This window comes from Leptinotarsa decemlineata, unplaced genomic scaffold (genome assembly GCF_025532065.1).
Source record: "Leptinotarsa decemlineata unplaced genomic scaffold, Ldec_3_MD MMD2_tig00078422_RagTag_RagTag, whole genome shotgun sequence".
In the NCBI taxonomy this organism is placed as follows: domain Eukaryota; kingdom Metazoa; phylum Arthropoda; class Insecta; order Coleoptera; family Chrysomelidae; genus Leptinotarsa; species Leptinotarsa decemlineata.
The window spans coordinates 22,357,430-22,381,195 of record NW_027412747.1 but is presented as its reverse complement, the minus strand read 5'-3'; the positions used below and the strand labels follow the sequence as shown (position 1 = coordinate 22,381,195).

The 23,766-nt window shown below is 35.4% G+C and overlaps 2 protein-coding genes across 2 annotated transcripts in view; one reads left to right on the top strand and one right to left on the bottom strand.

Annotated features, from left to right (window-relative positions):
* On the top strand, positions 1 to 2,250 carry Stoml2 (Stomatin like 2). Its single transcript, XM_023157327.2, has 4 exons — positions 1 to 159; positions 222 to 317; positions 519 to 1,316; positions 1,727 to 2,250. The coding sequence occupies exons 1-4, from the start codon at positions 124 to 126 to the stop codon at positions 1,904 to 1,906; spliced, it is 1,110 nt and encodes a 369-aa protein (XP_023013095.1). The 5' UTR covers positions 1 to 123; the 3' UTR covers positions 1,907 to 2,250.
* A 1,436-nt stretch (positions 2,251 to 3,686) lies between these two features.
* The window catches only part of LOC111503101 (zwei Ig domain protein zig-8), a 296,655-nt gene continuing 276,575 nt past the window's right edge, over positions 3,687 to 23,766 (bottom strand). Inside the window, exons 5-6 of the mRNA XM_074186021.1 lie at positions 13,697 to 13,823; positions 3,687 to 4,087 (exon numbers count right to left, since the gene is read on the bottom strand). Coding sequence (XP_074042122.1) covers positions 3,969 to 4,087; positions 13,697 to 13,823 — 246 coding nt within the window. The 3' untranslated portion in view covers positions 3,687 to 3,968. The remainder of the gene's footprint in view (positions 4,088 to 13,696; positions 13,824 to 23,766) is intronic.

Sequence of the window (23,766 nt, the reverse complement as noted above, 5' to 3'; positions counted from 1 at the left end):
AAAAGAAGAAGACTGATAGTAAATGTCAAATGTTAGGTTATACATTTGAATATTATTTGAATATTTTTTTTATTTATTAAATATTTTTCATTTATAGCATACAGGTAAAGTTGTCTGATAGAAATGATTTCGAGAAGCTTAAGCAGGGTCGTGTTGAAAGTATGTCAACTTTTATCATTAAATTCAAGTTTTGTCTTCTACTCACAAACATTTTTTTTTAGGATAATGTACTTAGACTGGCAAATCAAAGTGCTAACATCAGACAAAAGTCCTACACTCCAATGAACACAGTCGTTATGTTTGTTCCTCAGCAGGAGGTAAGTATTTTTTGTTGACTGTGTGAGAGATGACTGAATAGATGATTGACGCAAAAATAGTGTGAATATTTAAAGATATCTGTGCTTGAATGTTATTTTATTGAACTCCAAAAATATTCATCGTATTTTCAACCTGACTTATCCAACGTCACATAGCAATTACCATATTGGATTGAAGAGATTTTCATTATGGGATTTCAGGCCTGGGTTGTGGAACGAATGGGAAAATTTCATCGCATACTAGAACCAGGCTTAAATATACTGATACCTATTGCTGACAGAGTCAAATACGTTCAGAGCCTCAAGGAAATCGCAGTCGACATTCCCAAACAGAGCGCAATTACTTCCGATAACGTAACTCTCAATATAGACGGAGTATTGTATCTGAGAATAGTAGATCCCTACCTAGCAAGTTATGGCGTCGAAGATCCTGAATTTGCAATAACGCAGTTGGCTCAAACTACAATGAGATCTGAGCTGGGAAAAATATCCCTAGATAAAGTTTTCAGAGAAAGAGAAAGCTTGAATATTTCAATTGTCGACTCTATCAACAAAGCTAGCGAGGCATGGGGAATGACATGCTTGCGTTACGAAATAAGGGACATCAAACTGCCTCCTAGAGTTCAAGAAGCTATGCAAATGCAAGTGGAAGCTGAAAGAAAGAAGAGAGCTGCTATTTTAGAGTCCGAAGGTGTTCGCGAAGCTGACATAAACGTAGCCGAAGGTAAGAGGAAGTCAAGAATTCTGGCTTCGGAAGCTGAAAGGCAAGAGCAGATCAATAAGGCAGCTGGTGAAGCTGCAGCTATATTAGCAGTTGCTGAAGCTCGGTCGGGGGGTTTGAAACTGGTGGCTGAAGCCTTGCAGAAAAATTTGGGACCCAATGCAGCTTCACTTAGTATCGCAGAGCAGTATATTAGTGCTTTCAATAAATTGGCGAGAACAAATAATACTCTGATCCTTCCTGCCAATACTGGAGATGTTACCAACCTAGTTTCACAAGTAAGTAACAATTTAATTGTCATATTCATTTATTTTTTGATGAGTGATCCATTTTACAAATTTTGGTTTACATTTTTGTAGAATTTCACTTTGAGTAAAACAAATCTGTTCCATTCTACTTCAAAGAATTCATTTTAAAAAGCCTGTAATTAGTAATACAGATGGCTGTGTAAAAAGGTTGTGATTTCAATGTACGATGGCAATATAATTCACAACTAAAGGTGATGACATCTTCTCCTACGAAGACGCCATCTATGAGATGTCTTCGTAAGGACAGATGTAACCTATACTTTCAGGCTTGTCCTTTTTAGGACAGTTGAGTGTTGTGCTGTTGAGATCTTAGCAGATCAAAACAGACACTGTCTGATGATGGATTACAAGTTCATCTACTGCTACTGTTTTTATTTCAGGCCATGTCCATTTATTCTACAATAACCAAATCTCAGGAAACTCAAAAGAAGGCTACTATACCTGTTCATAAAAAGCTTCTGACATCACATCCCACCAATCCTAGGGATAATCTAGCAGAATTTTTTAGCGATGAAGAGGATATTAAGAAACACAATGAAAAATTACCAAAGGATGTATAACTATTCGAATAATTGAGAACAAAATGTATTGTGTGTTGTATGTATAATTTGCTGCGTCTAATCTTGTGAATCTTGTTGAATTCATTAAATGGAAATAAGTTTTTGATTCTGAAATTATGTATTCATTCTTTATGGCACATCATTTCAAAAGATTTTCTGGCTTTAGTTGTACACAAAAAATTAGTATTTAAATGTTTCAGTTTCTCGGATCGGTTGGTTTAGCTTAGTAGCTAACTATGCTATACATGATGTAATTTCAATAGATAGTTTTTTCAATATGTACAACTATTTGTTTCCAGCCCAAAAAAGTTTTGAAATGCCGAAATATATTTATTTTCACATGAGTAGTGTTTCCATTATAGGTAATATGACTCAGTTTGGAATCTGTCTGTGATATTAATCTTTTGTCTTTCTACTCCTCTATCTTCAAGCAAGAAACTGATTGAAATGTGTAGATAATGCACAGAAGTTTCTTTCAGATACAAACTAGAAGAAAACCACTTCTTCCACATGAACATTGAGTTACATACTTAATAGAAGCAACTATTTTCATATGAACATTGAATTATATAGAAATTACTTACCTACATAGTCATAGCCAATGCATACACCACTGAAGATGTATGTCGTGGTAGCACACCAAACGTTTGGTACTACAACTTCCTTCCGATCACACCCTACTAGTCCAGATTTTATTCTTTCTAATCGTAACTCTGGCTGTGAAAGCCCAAGTTCTTAAATCATTGTCTCATTGTCAATTTTAGTTGGAAACGATCACCAGTTCTCTCATAAGCTGAGAACTGAAGTATGAATGATTCCGTTTCATGAGCATGTGCGTAAAACGGTACTGCTGGACTACTCCGAAGCTTTTGATGGAATCAGTCATGCACGTTTTCCATCGGTAATTAGTTGTGTGGGATTCACTCTCAATGCAATAACATTGCTCGATAAAAGATGTGCGTTTTGGTGTTCCTCAATGGCCAATTTCAGGACCCCTCTTGTTCGTTTTGTTCACTTTCTAGATCCCAAAACTTTTTAACCACTTTTTAACCAACCAACAATAATCTTTTAGTATTCCTGGGCTCGATTTCCATTGATAACGCTTCTCTATTAAGTAAATGTCCTAATGGAATCTCTTCCCTTGTTCGTCACTCACAGCACCCAAATCTAGATGAGAGTCAAACATACGTATTTTTTAGGATACATTACACCCCAAACCATTATCTGACAATATTAGTTCTTCTATCAAGTCTTTGTGTTTTCCGCTTTATGATTTCCTAGGAAATTTTGGACAACACTCACAATACATTTCCAGGCGATTTTTTCCTGGTCATTTAGTTCTCCTTCAGATCTCTTATCCTTCATAAGTTGTCGTATTTGTTAGCCTACAAATATTCTACCCTCAATTTTCGCATGGCTGAGTTTGGGGAATTTTTCAGATATAAAAATCCACTGACATTTTTGCGCATATCTTTTAAAAATTTTTTCATCAGACCGAGTGCAACGGTGGTAAAAGTATATCATCAGGGTTTACTAAAGGCTTATTTTTAACATTTTTACGGCCTGGAGTACCTAAGTGACTCACGCTTGAGCAACAAATACTGACTTTTTCTGTCTCTGCTGTCCCATTCGCAAATAAAACATTTTGGACCCTTTTTCATACTTATCTGACCTTTGGAGAATGAAACACCCTTTTTAACATAAGACACAACAAAATACCTTTAATAAATCACTTTCTTTGTCAATGACACAGTCAAAAATGTTATAGGTATAATAAAATAATACAAGTTAAACTTAAATATTCCAAATTTTATTTTACAAAAGGCAAGTTTCTATAAATATATGATATAATATCAAGGGAAAGTATTAACACAGAAGAGTGACTATGATCGTATCTCAACACTTTATAAGACCTACATCATCGTTCATTTTCTCAAATCTTTTCATGCCAAGGGTTAGATGGAGAAACGAGAATATGGGAAATGAAATAAATTTGGTTCTTTCAGTGAAACCTATGAGAGAAAGTATTTTGGAAATTCGAAGTTACATATTTACAAATATTTCATCTACCATGTTTTATGAGTATGGAAAAAATACTACAAAAAACTATCGTGCCTTGGAATGAGAAAGGTGGGGACGCTTTGTTTTTGTTTCCGTGTTGCATAGCAGCGGGATGTTCTCCTGAAACAACAAAATTATGTTAGACACTTATGTCGTGAACAACCTAAAAATATTGACTTTTCAAGTTCACGGAGAAAGACTGTGTACTTTCACAGACGGAGATAGTTGTGTCAAGGCAGTTTCTGGGTTTTTCGACCGTCTTCTGCAGGTTTGATGCCTTACGTTTCGTCTGCCACTGCGGTAGACATTATCAAAAGCGATAAAATAACGGTCGAAGTTATCGAGTTGTCAACACAGAAACTACAATCGTGGAATATGTCTCCGGTCTCCACTATCTAATCGCCTTTGATGATCTCTACCGCAGTAGTAGACGAAACGTCTACACGACCAACTCGATGAAGCGGGGAGAGGTAAGAGGGGGTATAGGTGAGAGCTCCACGTATTATATAAGTTTGTACCCAGAGACAATTGCAGAATTTTAGAAATAACCATATCAAAATGTTGTTGGGTTGAGTTTACGCCCATTGTTAAAACATGTACCATTTCAATACTTGTCACTTGATACATTTCTCCGTGTCCCTAGGTATTTTATTAGTTTGTACCCACAAAAATTGCAGAGTTTTCGAAATGAACATTGAATCATCAGGAAAATGTTGCTGGGTTGACACAAATGTATGTTCATTGTCGATACATGCACCATTTTGATACTTGTCCCGAGGTACATTGTACCATGTCCCCAGCTGTTTAATGAGTTCACGCCCATTATCAAAAAAACATGTATCATTTCAATATTTGTCACTTGATACGTTTCTCCATGTCCCTAGGTATTTTATTAGTTTGTACCCAGGAAAAACTGCAGAGTTTTGGAAATGAACATTAAAAAATCAGGAAAATGTTGCTGGGTTGACACAAATGTATGTCCATTGTCGAAACATGCACCATTTTGATACTTGTCCATAGGTACATTTTACCATGTCCCCAGGCGTTTTATGAGTTTACGCCCATTGTCAAAACATGTAACCTTTCAATACTTATCTCTTGATACGTTTCTCCATGTCCCTAGGTATTTTATTAGTTTGTACCCAAAGAAAATTGCAGTTTTAGAAATGAACATTTAAAAATCAGGAAAATGTTGCTGGGTTGATACAAATGTATGTTCATTGTCGATACATGCACCATTTTGATACTTGTCCCTAGGTACATTGTACCATGTACCCAGCTGTTTAATGAGTTCACGCATATTATCAAAAAAACATGTATCATTTCAATACTTATCACACAAACGTATCACTTGATACGTTTCTCCATGTCCCTAGGTATTTTATTAGTTTGTACCCAGGAAAAACTGCAGAGTTTTGGAAATGAACATTGAAAAATCAGGAAAAATGTTGCTGGGTTGACACAAATGTATGTCCATTGTCGAAACATGTACCATTTTGATACTTGTCCCTAGGTATATTTCACCATGTCCCCAGGTGTTTTATGAGTTTACGCCCATTGTCAAAACATGAACCACTTCAATACTTGTCACTTAATACGTTTCTCCATGTCCATAGGTATTTTATTAGTTTGTACCCAAGGAAAATTGCAGAGTTTTAGAAATAAACATTTAAAAATCAGGAAAATTTTGCTGGGTTGACACAAATGTATGTCTATTATCGAAACATGTACCATTTTGATGCTTGTCCATAGGTACATTTTACCATGTCCCCAGGTGTTTTATGAGTTTACGCCCATTGTCAAAACATGAACCACTTCAATATTTGCCACTTAATACGTTTCTCCATGTCCATAGGTATTTTATTAGTTTGTACCCAAGGAAAATTGCAGAGTTTTAGAAATGAACATTTAAAAATCAGGAAAATTTTGCTGGGTTGAGACGAATGTATGTCTATTGTCGAAACATGTACCATTTTGATGCTTGTCCCTAGGTACATTTTACCATGTCCCCAGGTGTCTTATGAGTTTACGCCCATTGTCAAAACATGTACCTACCATTCGGATACAACAAATATAACATATAATTAATAGCCGCTGAATTTTCTTCCTTGAAATCGCCTTATTTATCAAAAAATATTAAATAAATCGCAACAGTATATCTGTGTCTGACAAGAGTGAGGTACACTTATTCCTTTTGTTGAACGTATCTTTTCTTGTATGGCGTTATACAGCTTGAATGACAATGTAACCCGGCGAATAAGAGAAATATCATGTCTTGATATTTTTATTCACAGCGAAGGGAGCTGGAATGACACGAAAATGCTCGGAGAGATATATCGGAATTTGAATCCCTGGAGGTTTCCACCCATCCTTTAATCCTGAAATTATCGAAACAAGCCATCGTACGGTGATAAATGTAAACGAAGAATATAAATCAATGGATAAAAGGGGAAAGCTGTAATTTAGAATGTGTGTGGGTTCTTTTGTAATCCGTTGAACAAATCCAATATTGGATTTAGATATTTGTATGGGTGGATCTTGATATGTTTCTATTATTCGTTGTAGGAAATTTCTGTATGACAGAATTTGAGAAACTGGAATAACATGGAATTAGTGAATACATATTCCATTGAAGTTTGAGCTATTGTTACTGGTATAATGCATTCGATGATATCAACAGTTTATGATGGCCTATTTTGATACTTGTCTCTAGGGACATTCATCCATGTCCCCAGGTATTTTATGAGTTTATACCCAGGGATAATTGCAGAGTTTCGGAAATAACTATACAAAAATTAGGAAAATGTTGCGGGTTTGATACAAGTATTTGTCCATTGTCAAAACATGTAACTTTTTGATACTTGTCCCAAGGTACATTTCTCATATCTTCAGGTATTTTATGAGTCCGTACCCAGGGACAATTGCAGAGTTTCGGAAACACCCATACAAAAATCAGAAAATTGTTTTGGGATTGATACAAGTACTTGCCCATTGTCAAAACATTTACTGTTTTCATACTTGTCCCTAGGTACAATTTCCACGTCCCCAGGTGTTTTATGACTTTGTACCCAGGGACAATTGCAGAGTTTCGGAAACAACCATACAAAAAAGGGGAAAGTGTTGCAGGGTTGATACCAGTATTTGTCCATTGTCAAAACATTTACTATTTTGATACTTGTCCCTAGGTGCATTTTCCATGTCCCCAGGTGTTTTATGAGTTTGTACCCAGGGACAATTGCAGAATTCTGGAAATAACCATACAAAACCAAATGTTGCGGGGTTGATACAAATACTCGCCCATTGTCAAAACATGTACCATTTCAATACTTGTTACTTGATACGTTTCTCCATGTCTCTAGGTATTTTATTAGTTTGTATCCAGGAAAAATTTTAGAGTTTTGAAAATGAACATTGAAAAATCAGGAAAATATTGCTGGGTTGACACAAATGTATGTCCATTGTCGAAACATGTACCATTTTGATACTTGTCCCAAGGTACATTTTACCATGCCCCCTGGTGTTTTATGAGTTTACACCCCTTGTCAAAACAGGTGTCATTTCAATATTTGTCACTTCATATGTTTCTCCATGTCCCTAGGTATTTTATTAGTTTGTTCCCAGGGAAAAGCAGAGTTTTGAAATGCATTTTCCTAGGTGCATTTTCCATATCCCCAGGTGTTTTATGAGTTTGTACCCAGGGACAATTGCAGAATTTTGGAAATAACCATATGGAAATCAGTAAAAATGTTGCTGCGTTGATACAAATTTATGCCCGTTGATGAAAACTGATCAAATAAAATTGAACTGATTGTGAATGGAAGTGATACACAGAACGGTGATCATGAACTCACAACCACTCATACTTTATTCCCTTATCAAATTACATGAATAAAATTTTTCAATTAGACCTGAAAAATTCAGAAATGTTCATACAATGAATTGAAATCTACAATAATCCCATACCTTGATTCAGTATAAATAATACAAATGCGGTTTTTTCTATTGGTTGGGAAAGGGTTAAAAAATGTTCGTAGATAAACAATTTAGTTTTGCCAACGTTTCGGACTTTATTAAATCCATCATCAGTGCTCGATAATAAAATGATTTAATAAGTAAACAGTATATGCCAATATATATTGCAAAATTTATAAAGTTTATACAATCTCATATTATGTAAAGGAGAAACAAACAGGTGCACTTACCAAACATTAGTTATCCATGTCAAAAAAATGTTTGAAATATATGTGTCAGACAGACAACATAGGCACAAACGAAAATGAGGACTAATCAAATGAAAACACATTTTCGTTATTTTCAGAAATTAATTTCGTTTGGTCGATCCATGCCCAGTACTGATGATGGGGCAGTCACCCCGACATCGGTCTATCGGTTGGTCGGATCGACCAAATGAAATTAATTTCTGCGTTTCATAGTGGGAAATAACTTGCAAAGAATCTTCCAAGTCGAAGACGTTGCACAGGTGCTTGATGGTTTTACTTCAACTCTCTGCGCGGCAGTAGCTGGGTTAGTTGTTGGTTTTTCCGTTGGGTGTCTGCCCCACGTACCTACCTATAAAGTCGTAGGTATGTCTGAGAGGAAAGAGGCAACCTTGAGCATGCCATATATAGAATGTCAGAGACACCTTACAGTGACATTGTCATAAAAAGGTTATCAAAAGAAAGTAAGGAGAGTAGTATCGCATTCCAATCATATTTGTGCACAAAAACTGTTAGTAGTTTCACAGTTTGTTGTTCGCCATTAGTAAAATGCCATACTTAACTGAAACACATAGGACAGATAGGACAAGAACACAAAATGAAGTTACCCATTTATTCAGAGAGAAGTATCCTGATTTACCATCCATATCGCGAAGTACCGTAAGCAAGATCGAAAAACAGTTCCGAGAAAATGGGCATTTGAAAAAAACAAATAATCATCGTCGGAGTGCGCTCAGTGAAGAGGTCAAAATAAATTCTTCTCTCTGTCGAAGAAAATTCCCATATCCCCACTAGGCAGATAGCTAGGGAACTCGAAATTAGCCAGTCTTCAGTGGCAAGAGTTTTTGAAGCTGAAACATTCCATCCATATAAAATAACAATCTTCCAGGAACTCACCGAAAATGATCCAGATAGAAGAATCCAGTTTTGCGAACAAATGATGGATCTACTAGACAGGAATGTTGTACAAAAAGAAAACGTTCTATTTTCTGACGAATCAACGTTTATGTTGAATGGTGTGGTAAATCGTCAAAATTGTTGAAATTTGGCAGACAGAAACCCACACTGGATGAGCGAAGGCCACACTCAACATCCAGAAAGAGTCAATATTTGGGCAGGGACTGGAACAAGATATTTAGAATTATTGCAGGAGGACCTAGTTCCGAATTTGGCTATGTTGTTCCCTTGTCCTATAGAAGCTGACGTCCCGAATAGGAACATCTGGTTTCAAAAGGACATCGCGCCTCCTCATTTTGCAAGACCTGTCCGTGAGTACCTGTCCAGGTAGATGGATTGGCAGAAGAGGACCCTATGAATGGCCACCTGGGTCTCCGGATTCAACACCTTTGGACTTTTTCTTATGGGGTTACTTGGAGAGTTTTTAAGACCAAACCGGCAAATATTGAGGATTTAAAAGAACGAATAAGACAGGAGTGTAGGCTGATTTCCGGCGAAGTAATCAGAAATGTTCAAAACGAGTTTCAGTTATGTTTAGGGTATTGTCAGTTAGTAAAAGGACAACATTTTGAACACTTGTTAAAGAAAGACTATTGAATTGAATTCATTTTTTGAATTAGATAATATTTGTTGAATATCTTTTGAAGAACAAGGAGTAAAGAATTGAAATTTGGCAAGCATGTGCAACTTGTTGAACCCTTTATTAAAAGTCATTAAAAAAACAGGGTTGTCATTTGAAAAAATTATCGATGATCTCATATTTGAGACACACTGTATACTTTTTCTCTTTGCATTAAAATAAAGGCAATTTAAAATACTAATCGACATGTCCGAGCATATTTCCGAAAGAAACAACACCTTTGATTAGGGAACTTGTTTCATGTTAGAGACTCGCACTGTATATACAGGGAGTTCCTTAAACACATGCTAATATTTAAGGAGGTAATTCTTAGACCCATTTTAAGAAAAAAACTTCCTATGGACGTATGTCCTAAACGCCTTAACTTTTGAGATACAGGGTGGCAAAGTTTTCAAAAATAATCAGTTTTTTAATAATAACAGAGATAATTTTGTAGACATCTTTGGCATATTTGGTACATATGTTCCATGCCTCAAGGCGCATTTTCTGATGTACACAAATTTGTATTTTTTCAAACAGTGGCATCCCTACGGGTTTCGCATTGAATATTTTTGGGGAAAAAGTACTACGCCAATGCTTTCTTTTCAAAATAAAATCATTTTTAAAATCCTCATTTATTTTTGAGAAAATTTGATCTCTTGGCATTTCTTCGTCCGACGCATGATTTTCACTCAAAAAAATAAAAATCGACAGAAAGCAAATTAAGAAATTAGATCAATTCTAAAATGAATGAGAATCTGAAAATTGCTTCATAACGCATTACCAATTCCCTAATAATATTTGAAAACATAATCTGCAAAAAAATACATTTTTCACAAAAACAAGTTTTATTTTATTTTGTGACAGTAAGTCTAAACGAATAGCACAAATTTGTTAATTAGTAATAATACCAAAACTGATGATAAAAATTGTTGGAAGTGGCCACCTGCACTTAGTATGCATGCTTTCGCCCTTCTACGCATGGAATTACGCACCCGTTCAAATATTCCCGGCGTATTTCGTATAGTTTCACACGAGGCAACTATTCGCTCTCTTGAATCTTCTAAAGTATTAACGGGAGTTTTATACACAAGAGTTTTAAGGTGACCCCATAAAAAAATCTAAACTGTTGAGATCGGGGGATCTTGCTGGCCATTGCTGAGGTCCTCCGCGACCTATCCAACGATTAGGATAAACTGTATTTAAATGGTTTCGGACATGTACCATATTCGATTCCTCAACGCAAGTGGCATATTTTCCAATAACCTAGGTAAGTCTTCTTCGAGAAAGTGTAAATAAGAACGACCATCAAGGCGTCCTGGTAGAAAAAATGGGCCTATTAGATGATCACCTATAATTCCTGCCCATACATTAACCGAAAATTGTTGTTGGAAATGGGTTTCGGTTATTGCATGGGGATTTTCTTCAGCCCACAGATGATTGTTATGTAAATTTTGAATGGCATTCCTAGAAAAATTTGCTTCGTCTGTGAACAAAATTTGTGTCTCAAACTGCGGATTTAGTGCAATACTTTGTAGATACCACTGACTGAAGTTCACACGCTGTGGAAAATCTCTGGGGAGTAATGCCTGCACTCTTGAAATTAGGTATGGGTATAAAAAAAATCAACCAAAATACGCCAAACAATTCGATGACAAATATCCAGAGTTCTAGCGATCTTCCTCGTACTCGTCTCAGGATGTTCCTCAATTTCTTGCAGCACCGCTTCCTCAATTTCAGGAGTTCTTACTACACGAGGTCTACCTTCCGGATTTCCATTCTTGAAACTACCAGTTTACCCAAGTCGACGATGAATATTTGAAAAGGTTCGGCTATCTGGTAAGGCACGATTAGGATATCTTTCCTGATAAATGCGCCTGGCTTCTGTTGCATTACCATTGGCAAGGCCATATACGTAATGCATTTGTGCCATTTCCGCATTCGTATGATTTACCATATTTACTGATATTCAGAAAAACAGCGGACTACCAAAATAACTTCAATAACACTTCAAAATCAATCAAAACGCGCTGTGACAGTTTTTAACACCAACACCTTACTTTAAACCAACATCAATATTAGCTACTGACGTTTGTACATACAGAGAATTCGTTTTTTATTGCTATGGCGGGTACGCTGTTTTTTCTGCTTTTAATCTTTAAAAGAAATCACATATAGACAAACTCCATATTTCCAAGAGGTGCAGTAAATAAATTCTGCTACACGTCATTTATTCCAGGATAACTAAATTTATGTTTTCAAAAATTATTAAGCGGTGCTGCGTTATGACGTAATTTTAATTGAGAACAGTGCATCTGACAACAAACAAATACCTTTTAGATCCTCAATTATTTTGCAACAAATCTGATCTCTTAGTTTGCTTTCAGTCGATGCACGATACCGCATCAGATTTTTAAGGATTTTATCGTTAAGTAAAGCGATTTTTAATTTTTTGAGCGAAAACCATGCGTCGGACAAAGAAAACCCAGCATATCAAATGTGCTCAAAAATGTATGCAGATTTCAAAAATAATTTTTAATTCAAGATAAAGCAGTGGCGTAGTATTTTTTTCGCTAAAAATATACAGAAAATTGTACATCAGAAAATGCGCCTTGAGGCATGGAACATATGTACCAAATATGCCAAAGATGTCTACAAAATTATCTCAGTTATTATTAAAAACTGATTATTTTTGAAAACTTTGCCACCCTGTATCTCAAAAGTTAAGGCGTTTAGGACATACGTCCATAGGACGTATGTCCTATGTCCCCTTAAAATGGGTCTAAGAATTACCTCCTTAAATATTAGCAGGTGTTTAAGGAACACTCTGTATATTATATAGTTATTGTGATTCTAATATAATTAGAAATTATTATTGAATAACGAAATTAGTTAGATCCCCAACTATATTATTAAAGGGGAGATTAAATTAAAGGTAGATTAAAGGTAGATTGCACTATCGTTAACTTGAACTATAGCTTCATTGTTACATGCGAATTCGAGTCCACATCATTTCAGGTATCACGTTCAGGAACGGGGCTGTTCAATTTTCGAACCGTATGTATGGACATTATTTGCTTTAAATAATGGTGTTTGTATCCTACATCCAACTATCGAGATAACAATGAATGTAATAAATTTGATAAATGATAGCTCTAATTTGGAGTGCCAGGCAAATATTTCACGAGGATGAGCTGCAGAGAAACGAATTAACAGAAGATAGCGTATGCGGCGGATGCACTCCATTGCTTTTTGTCAAAGTGAGCCATTATTAATGTTTCAGAATGGCTAGCGGGCATTCCAGGAGCGCAAAAACTAGTGAAACAAACGCTAATGAAGTTTTCACCTTTGGAGAAAAGAGATTATGACTTCGCCGTCACATAAATGCGAATGATGCAGTTTCTGATGGTGCTAACTTGGAACAGTGTATTTATTCTCGTGGAGAAGAATATTTTCTTCAAATGAATGCAGAGTTTCAGCTCTTTTGAACTGTTGAAGATATCTTTCAAATATTGTCAAAATTTCACTCATTTATTTTTTTTTCAATTCCGCAAAAGCCTGAATTGAATTTTTTCATAATTTTTTTCAAAGACAAAACACAAGTACTACAGGAAAATCCTTAAAGCTCTCTTAGAGCGGTGTCTGTGCGAAAGTAGCGATTCACATTGGAGTTGAATCACTGGAGATTAAATCCATTTGGAAAAACGACTGAGGTATGGTATTTGCCTGGGGAGACTCTATACTGTCGAATAACGTCCTCGTATCCCAGAAGAAAAAAATACTAAACAACGCAGCGTCTTCAAACTTAAAACACATGCTTTATAGATTGTGTACTCCCTAATACAGTGATATTTTTCAATCAACTACCGCCATCTCTAGATGAGACCACCCTGGTAAATAAATACATGTACCTATCTTTGTATATAGATTACTCACCACTGATAATGTGGACGTTGACGCTCGCTGATCCCGCGGTGGTTGGCACACACGAGTAATTTCCTGAATCCCCTAGGTGTGCCCTGTTAATGTACATTCTTGATGTCAAACCATCGGTCCACTGATTCTGAAACGAACGAAATAGAGGTGACATATTTTGTTGTCCAACTTTTAATCATAAATTCGATTGATTTTCTGCAATATTCTATATTTTCAATAATCCGTTGAAACCGTTTGACGTCAATATTTCGATTTCGGATAAATGATTCGATAGTTTAAGTTTTGTTGCTGTATTGCGAACAGCGTGATATCCTAAAACTTCCACATGTAGAATATAAATACTAAGTCCTGGCTATTTTCTTTATTCAGTAGGTTTCCTTAGCATATACCGGATGTCCCACATTTTATGTGACAGGCAATATCTGGTTTGTTGAAGGAGATACACAAAAATGTTTCATACAAAAGTTTTAGGAGTTCATGAGAGCTATATTTTGATATAAGTTTTAAATATACAGGGTGTTTGGTGTAGGTGCTACAGACCAAAATTCCATTTTTTAAAATAGAACGCCCTGTATATCATTACATATTCAGATGCTACGTTGAATTCTGATATCATTTCATGTTTGGTTTTTGAAATTCGGTTACGGCGTTGTTGAGTTATTGCACTTTTCCTTAAATATAAAGTTTCAAAAAACTTATTTACTCGTACACGAATCCAGTCTATATCTTTTATTAAATTGAACTAGACTACTACTGAATACAAACCATTATTCTCACCTCTACGAATTGTATCTATTTGTCAGTTCGATTCAGTGATTCTTTGCAAAACAGTAACTGTGTTCTTTGTGCGAAAACTCCAGTATGCCTTTCGCGTTTAGTCCAAGTGATTGCATTGATATGTTACCAATTTTTGGGGAATGTCAGAAAAACTGCCGTCAAGCACAACGTCTATACCAAGAACGTTTTCCAGACAGACCCATTCCGTCACGAATGACTTTTTCGAGAGTTGTAGAAAAATTGCGAACTGGGCCATTTCCTTCTACTATAAAGCATCGTCATCATACGAGATCTGTTAGAACTGAAGATTTAGAGATCAATGTGTTGGCTTATATTATTATTCATCCACATGTTTCTATCCGTACTCTTGCAGAAGAAGTCGGTGTGAGTAAATCTAATGTACAGAGAATTCTGAAAGAAAATAAATAGCACCTATTCAAAATTCAGTTGGTACAAGGTTTGAAACCCACGGACTTTGAACGACGACTTGAATTCATTGCTTGTATTCAGGTAATATTACATGAAAGTCCTAACATATTCAGTCTAATTTTGTGGAGCGATGAATCGCGATTCCACAATAATGGAGTTGTGAATCGACATAACAGTCACTATTGGTCACAAGAAAATCCCCACTGGATCCGCGAAAGTAATTTTCAAACTACTTGGGGTATTAATGTATGGTGTGGATTGTTCAATGGCCGCATCATAGGATCTTACTTTTTCAATGAAAATCTTAATGGATTGCGATATTTACATTTTCTAGAAAATGATTTGATTCAGTTGATGGAAGATATTCCCATAGCAGAACGACAAGGAATTTGGTGGCAACAAGATGGTGCTCCTCCTCACAATTCACAGGTTGTTACTGAATATCTGGATAGAACGTACCCAAATAGATGGATTGGTAATAAGGGTCCAATTCGTTGGCCGGCTCGTTCCCCAGATTTATCACCGCTTGATTTTTTCCTATGGGGTTATTTGAAAGATATTGTTTTCACTACTCCCCCTTTGAATGTGGATGATCTGAAAATGAAAATTCGACTAGCGTGCAGTGATATTACGCCTGATATTATAAGAGCGACTTGTACGAGAGAAGTGATTCGACGTTTCGAAGCCTGTATAATATCTAATGGGCATCACTTTGAACAATTTTTATGACTCATTTCTAGGTACCTACCATTCTTATGAAATGATTTATCAAGTTATATTATTTATATTGTTATTAATTAAAGATTTGTTTTCGAATACACCTCTTTCAATTTCGCAATTGTTTCATATTCAAAATGATTCCTGACTGAATTCCACAACTCAAAATTGAAACCATTACTTCGAACACTCAAAATTTTGACTAATTTTCATGTGATCTGATGCAGAGAGAATGATTGTATGAGATATTTAAAAAAATAATAGTCGTTCTCAAGACTTTACATTTTAAGCAATAACTCAACAACGCCGTAACCGAATTTCAAAAACCAAACATGAAATGATATCAGAATTTAACGTAGCATCTGAATATGTAATGATATACAGGGCGTTCTGTTTTAAAAAATGGAATTTTGGTCTGTAGCACCTACACCAAACACCCTGTATATTTAAAAATTATATCAAAATATAGCTCTCATGAACTCCTAAAACTTTTGTATGAAACATTTTTGTGTATCTCCTTCAACAAACCAGATATTGCCTGTCACATAAAATGTGGGACACCCGGTATAGAAATGAAATTAGAAATACTATATATTCATTTTCAATGGTACAATAGCGACGTACGTTTCGGTATTTTTACATCTTCAGGTTATAAAATAATAATAAATCTGGATCACAGAAATGTAGAGTGAGTGATAATACTACGGCTATGACAGTTAGTGTAGGAATGAAAATCATAAAATTGTATTTTCGTACATAGACGATAAAAATAAAATGGGAAAACAGAAAAAATATACAGGTAGGAGCATCATCAGAATTTCATGATATGGATCTCGATGCATGAAATGAACAGAAATAAAATGATAGAGAAGTTAATTTCTGTAATATAAACAGAAAAGAATACATTTTTGGTACGCAATATATGAAAAAAAATCATCTTTCTTGTATGTTTGCATAGAGCAAATCTAATTTATCGTAAATGAAAACAAAAATGTGAAATGTGAAATATTTGTGACAGCTTTGTCTATAAACTTAGAGAGTGAATAATGTTGGGTATTTTTTTGGAATTTGCTTTTTTGTCCACTGTTACTTCCTAATCAATAGTGTTGTGTATATACTCCCCCTTGTCACCACGGTTTCCGACCCAACTACTCCATTGAGACCGCATCAACAGATATGATTCAGTATATCTATGGAAATATCGATAAAAATGTATATGTAGTAGGACTTTTCTTTGACCTCACCCGCGCCTTTGACAACATTAATCCATACTTCTTGAAGATGAAATTAGAAGCAATGGGCATTCGAGAACCCATACAATCTTTCATTTTATCATAAATGCCCGGCAGAACCCTAACAGTTGAGTTCAATAAAGAACTTACAGAGGAAAAAAATATTTCCCTTGGGACTCCTCAAGGTGGAGTATTGGGTCCTTTGCTGTTTTTATTGTATATCAATGACCTACCTCTCCACATTAACAAAGGACAGGTCTTCATTTGACTTGATGAATGTTATACAACTAGTAGTGAAGACCTTCACTCAATGGTGTGAGAGAAATCACCTCATTAATAATATGGGAAAAATGGTCCTCATCCAATTCAGTGGTCCTCAAAAACACATCAACAACATGAAGTTCAACTTAGGCCACACTGTTATCTTAGCATCAGAAAGCACAAAATTCCTTGGCATGGAGCTGGATTAGAAATTAACCTTCAACAACCAAATTGATAACATATGTAAAAAACTTAATAAACTGTATTATGCTTGTACTAGTCTCAAATCGAACTCTCTTAGAAACCACTTGATTAACATGTATTACACTCTTGTCTACACGGCAATCAGCTGTAATATCATTACATGGGGTAGGTCGACTGAAGTATCACGAGTGTTTATTTTACAAAAACGATCAATAAGACTCATTTTTAGCAAGGATTATAATGAATCTTATAGAAATACTTTCAAATCGGAAAATATTCTAACATTTTCGTGTTTTTACTTATATAAGTTATTAATTTATACATAAAATAATGAAAATAAATTTACAAAAAATAGCGATCCTTACGAGCACGATCCTAAATCAATTTAACAAAACATGTTACACAGAATCTCCCCTATGTGCTGGAGGCTACTTTTATAACCTGCTTCCTGAATTCATAAAATTAGCAAAAAATTTAAAAAATTTCAAATCCGACCTAAAGAAGTTTTTGCTCCATCACTCCTTTTATTCACTAACTGATACATTGAGTTGAATATTAGAACTACATCCAATGACCAATAGAAAAATTTTCCACACTTTTAATTTGTTTTATATGTACATTTTATTTTATATTTTCAACAAGTTTTGTAAATAGTTGGCATCCAAGTTTCGACTTATGCTACATCAATTATTTAATGTTTTATGTGTAAATACCTGACTATTCAAACTATTATATTCATCTTATTTTTATGACTACCATTGGACTTATCTCATGTCATGTAAATGATTCATGGAGATCAATGAAATTATCTATCTATCTATCTATCTACTCGTATGTTCATTGAAACATTTTTTCAAAGAATATAATCATTATTCCCAAATATATATTCAACAAGGATTACTCATTATTTACCAAAGACACTACGCTTCCCGACTGAATAATACATTAAAGGAAAATCTGTCTAATGCTACCAAAATTCAGCAATTGACCTCCTTTGCTTCATTTTGGTACCGAATTAGTTGCATAAACTTATAGAATAATAATTCTCGGAAGCTCTACCATACGTTTGCCGAACTACACAAAACTGTTTGAATGTGTTTGTCAGCAAAGTTTTACTAAGACATGATTCAGGATCACATGGAAAGGTGCAAATAATAATAAGCCACAAAAGCTTATAACTTTCTACCAAAGAACAGGGTTTTCCGGTAGGAATTCGGTAAAATCCCTGTGGTATTTGTATTTGGGATTCACCTATATAGCGACATAGGCGTAACCAATGTTACTTGTAGCGGGGCATAAAACGTTATATGAGAATTAGCTGAATTGAAAGAATTATTGGTGCAATCAAATTTTTTAATTTAGTTTTCTTCAGCTGCCGATGACCACTAGGACCACTAGATTGGTGCGCGCCAAGGGAGCTCAGGGATGAAGGTCTGAGGGGTGAGGCTGAGTCCCAGGGGGGTCCATGCTCTTTGAATCTCTCCGATACTCATTCCGCGCGACCTTGAAGTGAGCTCGGAACAAGTTTGTTCATCTACTTAGGTGGGTAACCCGAAATTTGAGATTATCAGCTGTGAACTTCAATAAACTTGTATTTTGGCATCCTATAAGTTGTTTTAAAATCTACAAAAATTGATTTTTTGCATATTTTCTGTAAATATCTCGTTTCCTCTGGAAACAATTGTATTCATCATCAATATTGCAGAGGATTAAATTCCCTACAATAGAGGGCGGAGAGCGGAAGGTTAGAGCATCATTTGAGGTCAACTGATAGTCCAATGTTCAATTAGGATTTTGCAAAGAACATAGTACAACTATCATACTTACTCAAAAATATGTTTATAATATATTTTTCCGTTAGTCACACCCCTACGAACAACAACCCTCAGAAGTCGAAACATGTGCGAACTAAGGACTAACGAGGTCTTACCTTTCAACGTGTGATTCCTAACACGTTTCTCAACTAACTAATAATTTCATCAAAGCACATGATGAGGAAAAATTCCCGGGTCTTGTTTTATTGGATTTCAGCAAGGCTTTCGATACGATGGCTTCCTTAATTTTGTGGGGAAAACTAAGATATTTTGGTTTTTCTAATAACGCTACTTCTTCTATGAGTAGTTTTTTGATTGGAAGGCTCCACAATACAATCCTTGATAATAATTCTTCTACATTTCTTTCCAAAAACTATGGAGTTCCACAAGGGTCCATTTCAGGTTCACTTCTTTATCCTCTTTATATTTGTGACTTCCTTAGGTATATAGATTCCATGAGACTACATCATTATGCTGATGATACACAGCTTTACAGAATGTTAGGACTCGATGAATTGAATGCCGCTGAAGAATTTATCAACGACAATTTACAGTTGTTATTCGATGTTACATGTGCTTATCCTGAAAATCAATCAAGAACTGTGGTGAACTATAATTTTTTGACCCAGGAATGAAGGACCCAGGAATAAAGGACCTAGTGTACCTAGTAGATAGCGAATTGATATCATTTGTTCGAGGAAAAACACCTGGTTTTTTGGCTTGATAACGATTTCAGATGCATTCAACATGTGAACTATGTAAGCAAAGTATCTTTTTTTAGGGACAAAGCGCAAGGACTACAGGAAAATCCTTAAGGCCTTCTCAGAGCGGTCTCTGTGCAAAAGTAGCGATTCACATTGGGTTTGAATCGCTGTAGATTGAATCCATTTGAAAAAACGTTCTGAGGAAATTTACTCCACATAAACGCAGTTCTCCAGGTGAAAGATTTCTTAAACAGTGAAGTTTGAGGTGTACTGAGTTGAACCTCAAAACGATAAGCAGCCACAGTCCGTCGTTTTTATTATTTTTTACCGAAGTATGCGCTGGTCAGGACCTATCCCCCGAAGCCCCGATACATTCGGGAGAACGCGCCGAATCTAAACGATACGGAAATTCTGCACTTTGCAAGGAATGGTTGCAAACTCAATTATTCAGAATCCTTGGAAATTCACAAGCATAAACATTGCGGGTGCAAACTGTTAAATGATCAAATCGATTTAATTTACTCTCCGGTTTGCAAATTGGCACATCCGCATTGTGAACTGTAAATTCAGGTACTCAATCAAGTCAAGTACCTCTATTTCTATTAGTACCTACAGGGGTGGTATATAATGGCGAATGTAATGAATCATTGTTAGTTTATTGTATAAGTTTGAAAATGTCCGTATAGGATGTAACTGCACTAACGATAGTTACAAATAAAATTGGTAAAAAACATGGAAACTTTCATTTCTCTCTTCATTATGATTTCCTTCCACGTAGTAACGGCTACATCCAGCAATTTATTGTCTGGAAAATCTACCGAAAAAGTAGAAATCTACCGAATGTGGTCACCCTGGAAAGCGGAATTATTCTGACCCGTCATCATTATATCTTTAAGGTGAGACAGCTTTTCCCAGCAGACATTTATTTAAAAAAATTTGAATTCGTAGTCAATTTTCTCTCGACCAGCCGACTGTAATAATATTTTCGGATCTGTCCTGTTACCAAACGACACTTTTCACACGGATACAAAATTGCTGCATTAGATGTTCGTATGGTAGTAGTTCGTGGGTAGCAAAAAAATCTCTTTTTTTGTGACACACGCGTCAATTGTTACTTTTGAAACATATCGTCCCATCTCAATTTTCGAGTACAATAACAGTTCGTGCTTCGAAACGATGATTCTAGAATATAAACCACACGCTACGAAAACTGTTTAGTGTAGAACAACTCCGACGAAAGATCTACAAATTATGGCGGAGTCTTATTTGCTTGAGATGCTACGATTCTCTGAAGATGTTGAAAACAAACAAATCATCAAAATTGGCAAAACGAGAAAGATTGTGTTACAGGTTTCTATTTATCCCACAATTCGCTGTTAAAATCTAGTAATTCTCCCTTGGTATCCTGCGGGGTTTGCAAGGAAAATTGAAACTTGTAACGAAGTTTTCTTCTGAGAAGTTAATATTGTATATAATTAAAGTACAGCCTTATGAAAATATATTTGGTTCTGAGTGAAGTTGTTCTTTCATCATATTTATTAACCGAGTAGGTACAATTCACTGCATAACGGAATTCTTGTGAAAGTGTTGCAAAATATTCTGAATTGTGTTTTCCAAATTTGATGTTACCATTCTAGGGAGAGGAAGTGACATTGATAGCCTATTTTATCAAAAACTTCCAAGTATTTCCGGAAATCAAAACCTAGAGTAGAATTATATTATAGATTGAAATAGATCTAAAATACTTCGTTGCATACATAAATGCAGAGAAATGACGCTCAAATGGTTTGAATTTTACCTTTCAGGAAGGAATCAAATGGTAAGAACAACAGGACTTTCAGAAAAAAAAATAGAGCAAATTATGTGTGGCGTTCCACAAGGATCAGTTTTGGGACCCATCTTATTCTTATTATATGTCAATGACATTGCAAATTTGAGCATTTCTGGGAATTTCACTCTTTTTGCTGATGACACGACGATATTGTGGAACAACAAAAACTCAAATGATTTACACAATGCAATATCTACTGATATGAAAAAAATCAAGGATTGGTGTGATGCTATACTATCCTTCAATATCACTAAAACAAACATTTTATCATTTAGATGTGCTCTTGATGAACTGTCGTTTGGTGATAACTTAGTGGTCAAGAACGAGACTCAATATAAATTTCTAGGTTTTCACATTAACAACAAGCTCCAATTTATTGAGCGTAATGAATAACTCAGAAGTAAAATTTGTTCTGGATGTTATGCAGTGGGAGTAACTTCAATAAATTTGGGAATCAAAACTGCCAGAACGGTGTATTACGCCCTCGTCGAATCCCACCTACGTTATGGAATACCGTTCTGGGGAGTATACAATTCTTCAGCACTTCTGTCTGTATTAGTATTGCAGAAACGCGCTATCAGGTATATGTGTAAGATTAAACCTCGTGATTCATGCAGTCACAAATTCGCTGAGCAAGAGATTTTAACAGTGATTGCTTTGTTCATTTTGGAAACGGTTTGCCTCATTTACAAAAATTTGTCCCTATTTGCCATTCTTATAGCACCCGTTCCACTGCGTTGAAATTGCCAATTCCTTTAACAAATTTGCTCAAGAATTCTATATATCACAATGGGGTCAAGATGTTTGATAATAATAATAAAAATGGGTTTGTAGGTGTTTTGATATTCACATTTTATATTTCTATACTTATATATGTATATATTTTTCATAAGCTTTGTCCACAAGATTTATTCTTAATTACAATGAAGTATATTATTATTGAAATTAACAAGTAATCTATTATCTGTTCGAGATTGAAGATATATGGAAATATCTGAAAAAGAAATTGGAATATAGGGTCTGTAACGAAACCATTCTCCTTTCTTTGGTCGTCATTCTCATTTAAGGGAATCATTTGTTGTGGTGCAAATGTCCTTCTTTTGTTGGTTGGAGCGCCATTGTGTTGTTCTGCATTCAATATTTTATTTTGTACCACCACTAAAGCAATTTGCTTTCAGTCCATGTGGTGTTGTTGGCTACATAACCAAAAGGCTAGTATTGGGAAAGGAAATACGTTTGACGTGGATCCGGAGCATTCCACTGGAAGAATATAAAAACACTATATAATCTTTCTTTGTAATATTGTTTATTTTATGGAAAATAAAACTCATGTTTGCGTTGGAAAACAAGTCGTTGCCATTGACACGTTTCCAATTACTACATTTCGAAACAGCTAAAGTTATTTTGAATGTATTTGAGAGTAATCCAGAAATATAAGATAACTTATATTTCCTATCGTGAGCCTGCATTTATATAGGTAGGTTTGACTTAGTTGGTACAGGGAATGTAACTTTATCACCAAAATCTATTTCTGGATGTTAACAATCTATATGGTTTTGGTTCTGTCAAACTCAGGTACTCTCGTTGATATCATATCTGAAACACATTTTTGACCACTCAAATAAATTGGCCAAGTCGACCGGATCTACATCTGTTTCACTTGCTTCTACAACCTCGAAAAACCTCAAGATAACAAGATCCATATAGCACCCAATTCTCATGCTGACGGAAATAATCGACTTGTGTTACGTTGGCAAAAGTGTACGGACTCAAATGACGCTTATTTTGATTCAATTGTATTAGTATTCACTGAGATATTACGGTTTGAAGTGAACTCATACAAACGGACAAAACTTTTGGGGTCTTTTGAGATGAGATATTTGAGTTTGACTGGGTCAATTTTTAGTAGAAATTCCACAGTAAAGCCCCCTTATCCGGGCCGTAGTAAAACGCAAATATATTTATACTTTTGTACATGTATTTTTCATTGAAACTGAAAAAAAGGAGCTGCTTGGTGTTCAACTTTGAATGCATTGTTTTGGGGGACTGATTTTCGGCAAGTTGTGTTTCAGTGAAAGCTACAGTGAAAGACAGAAAACGA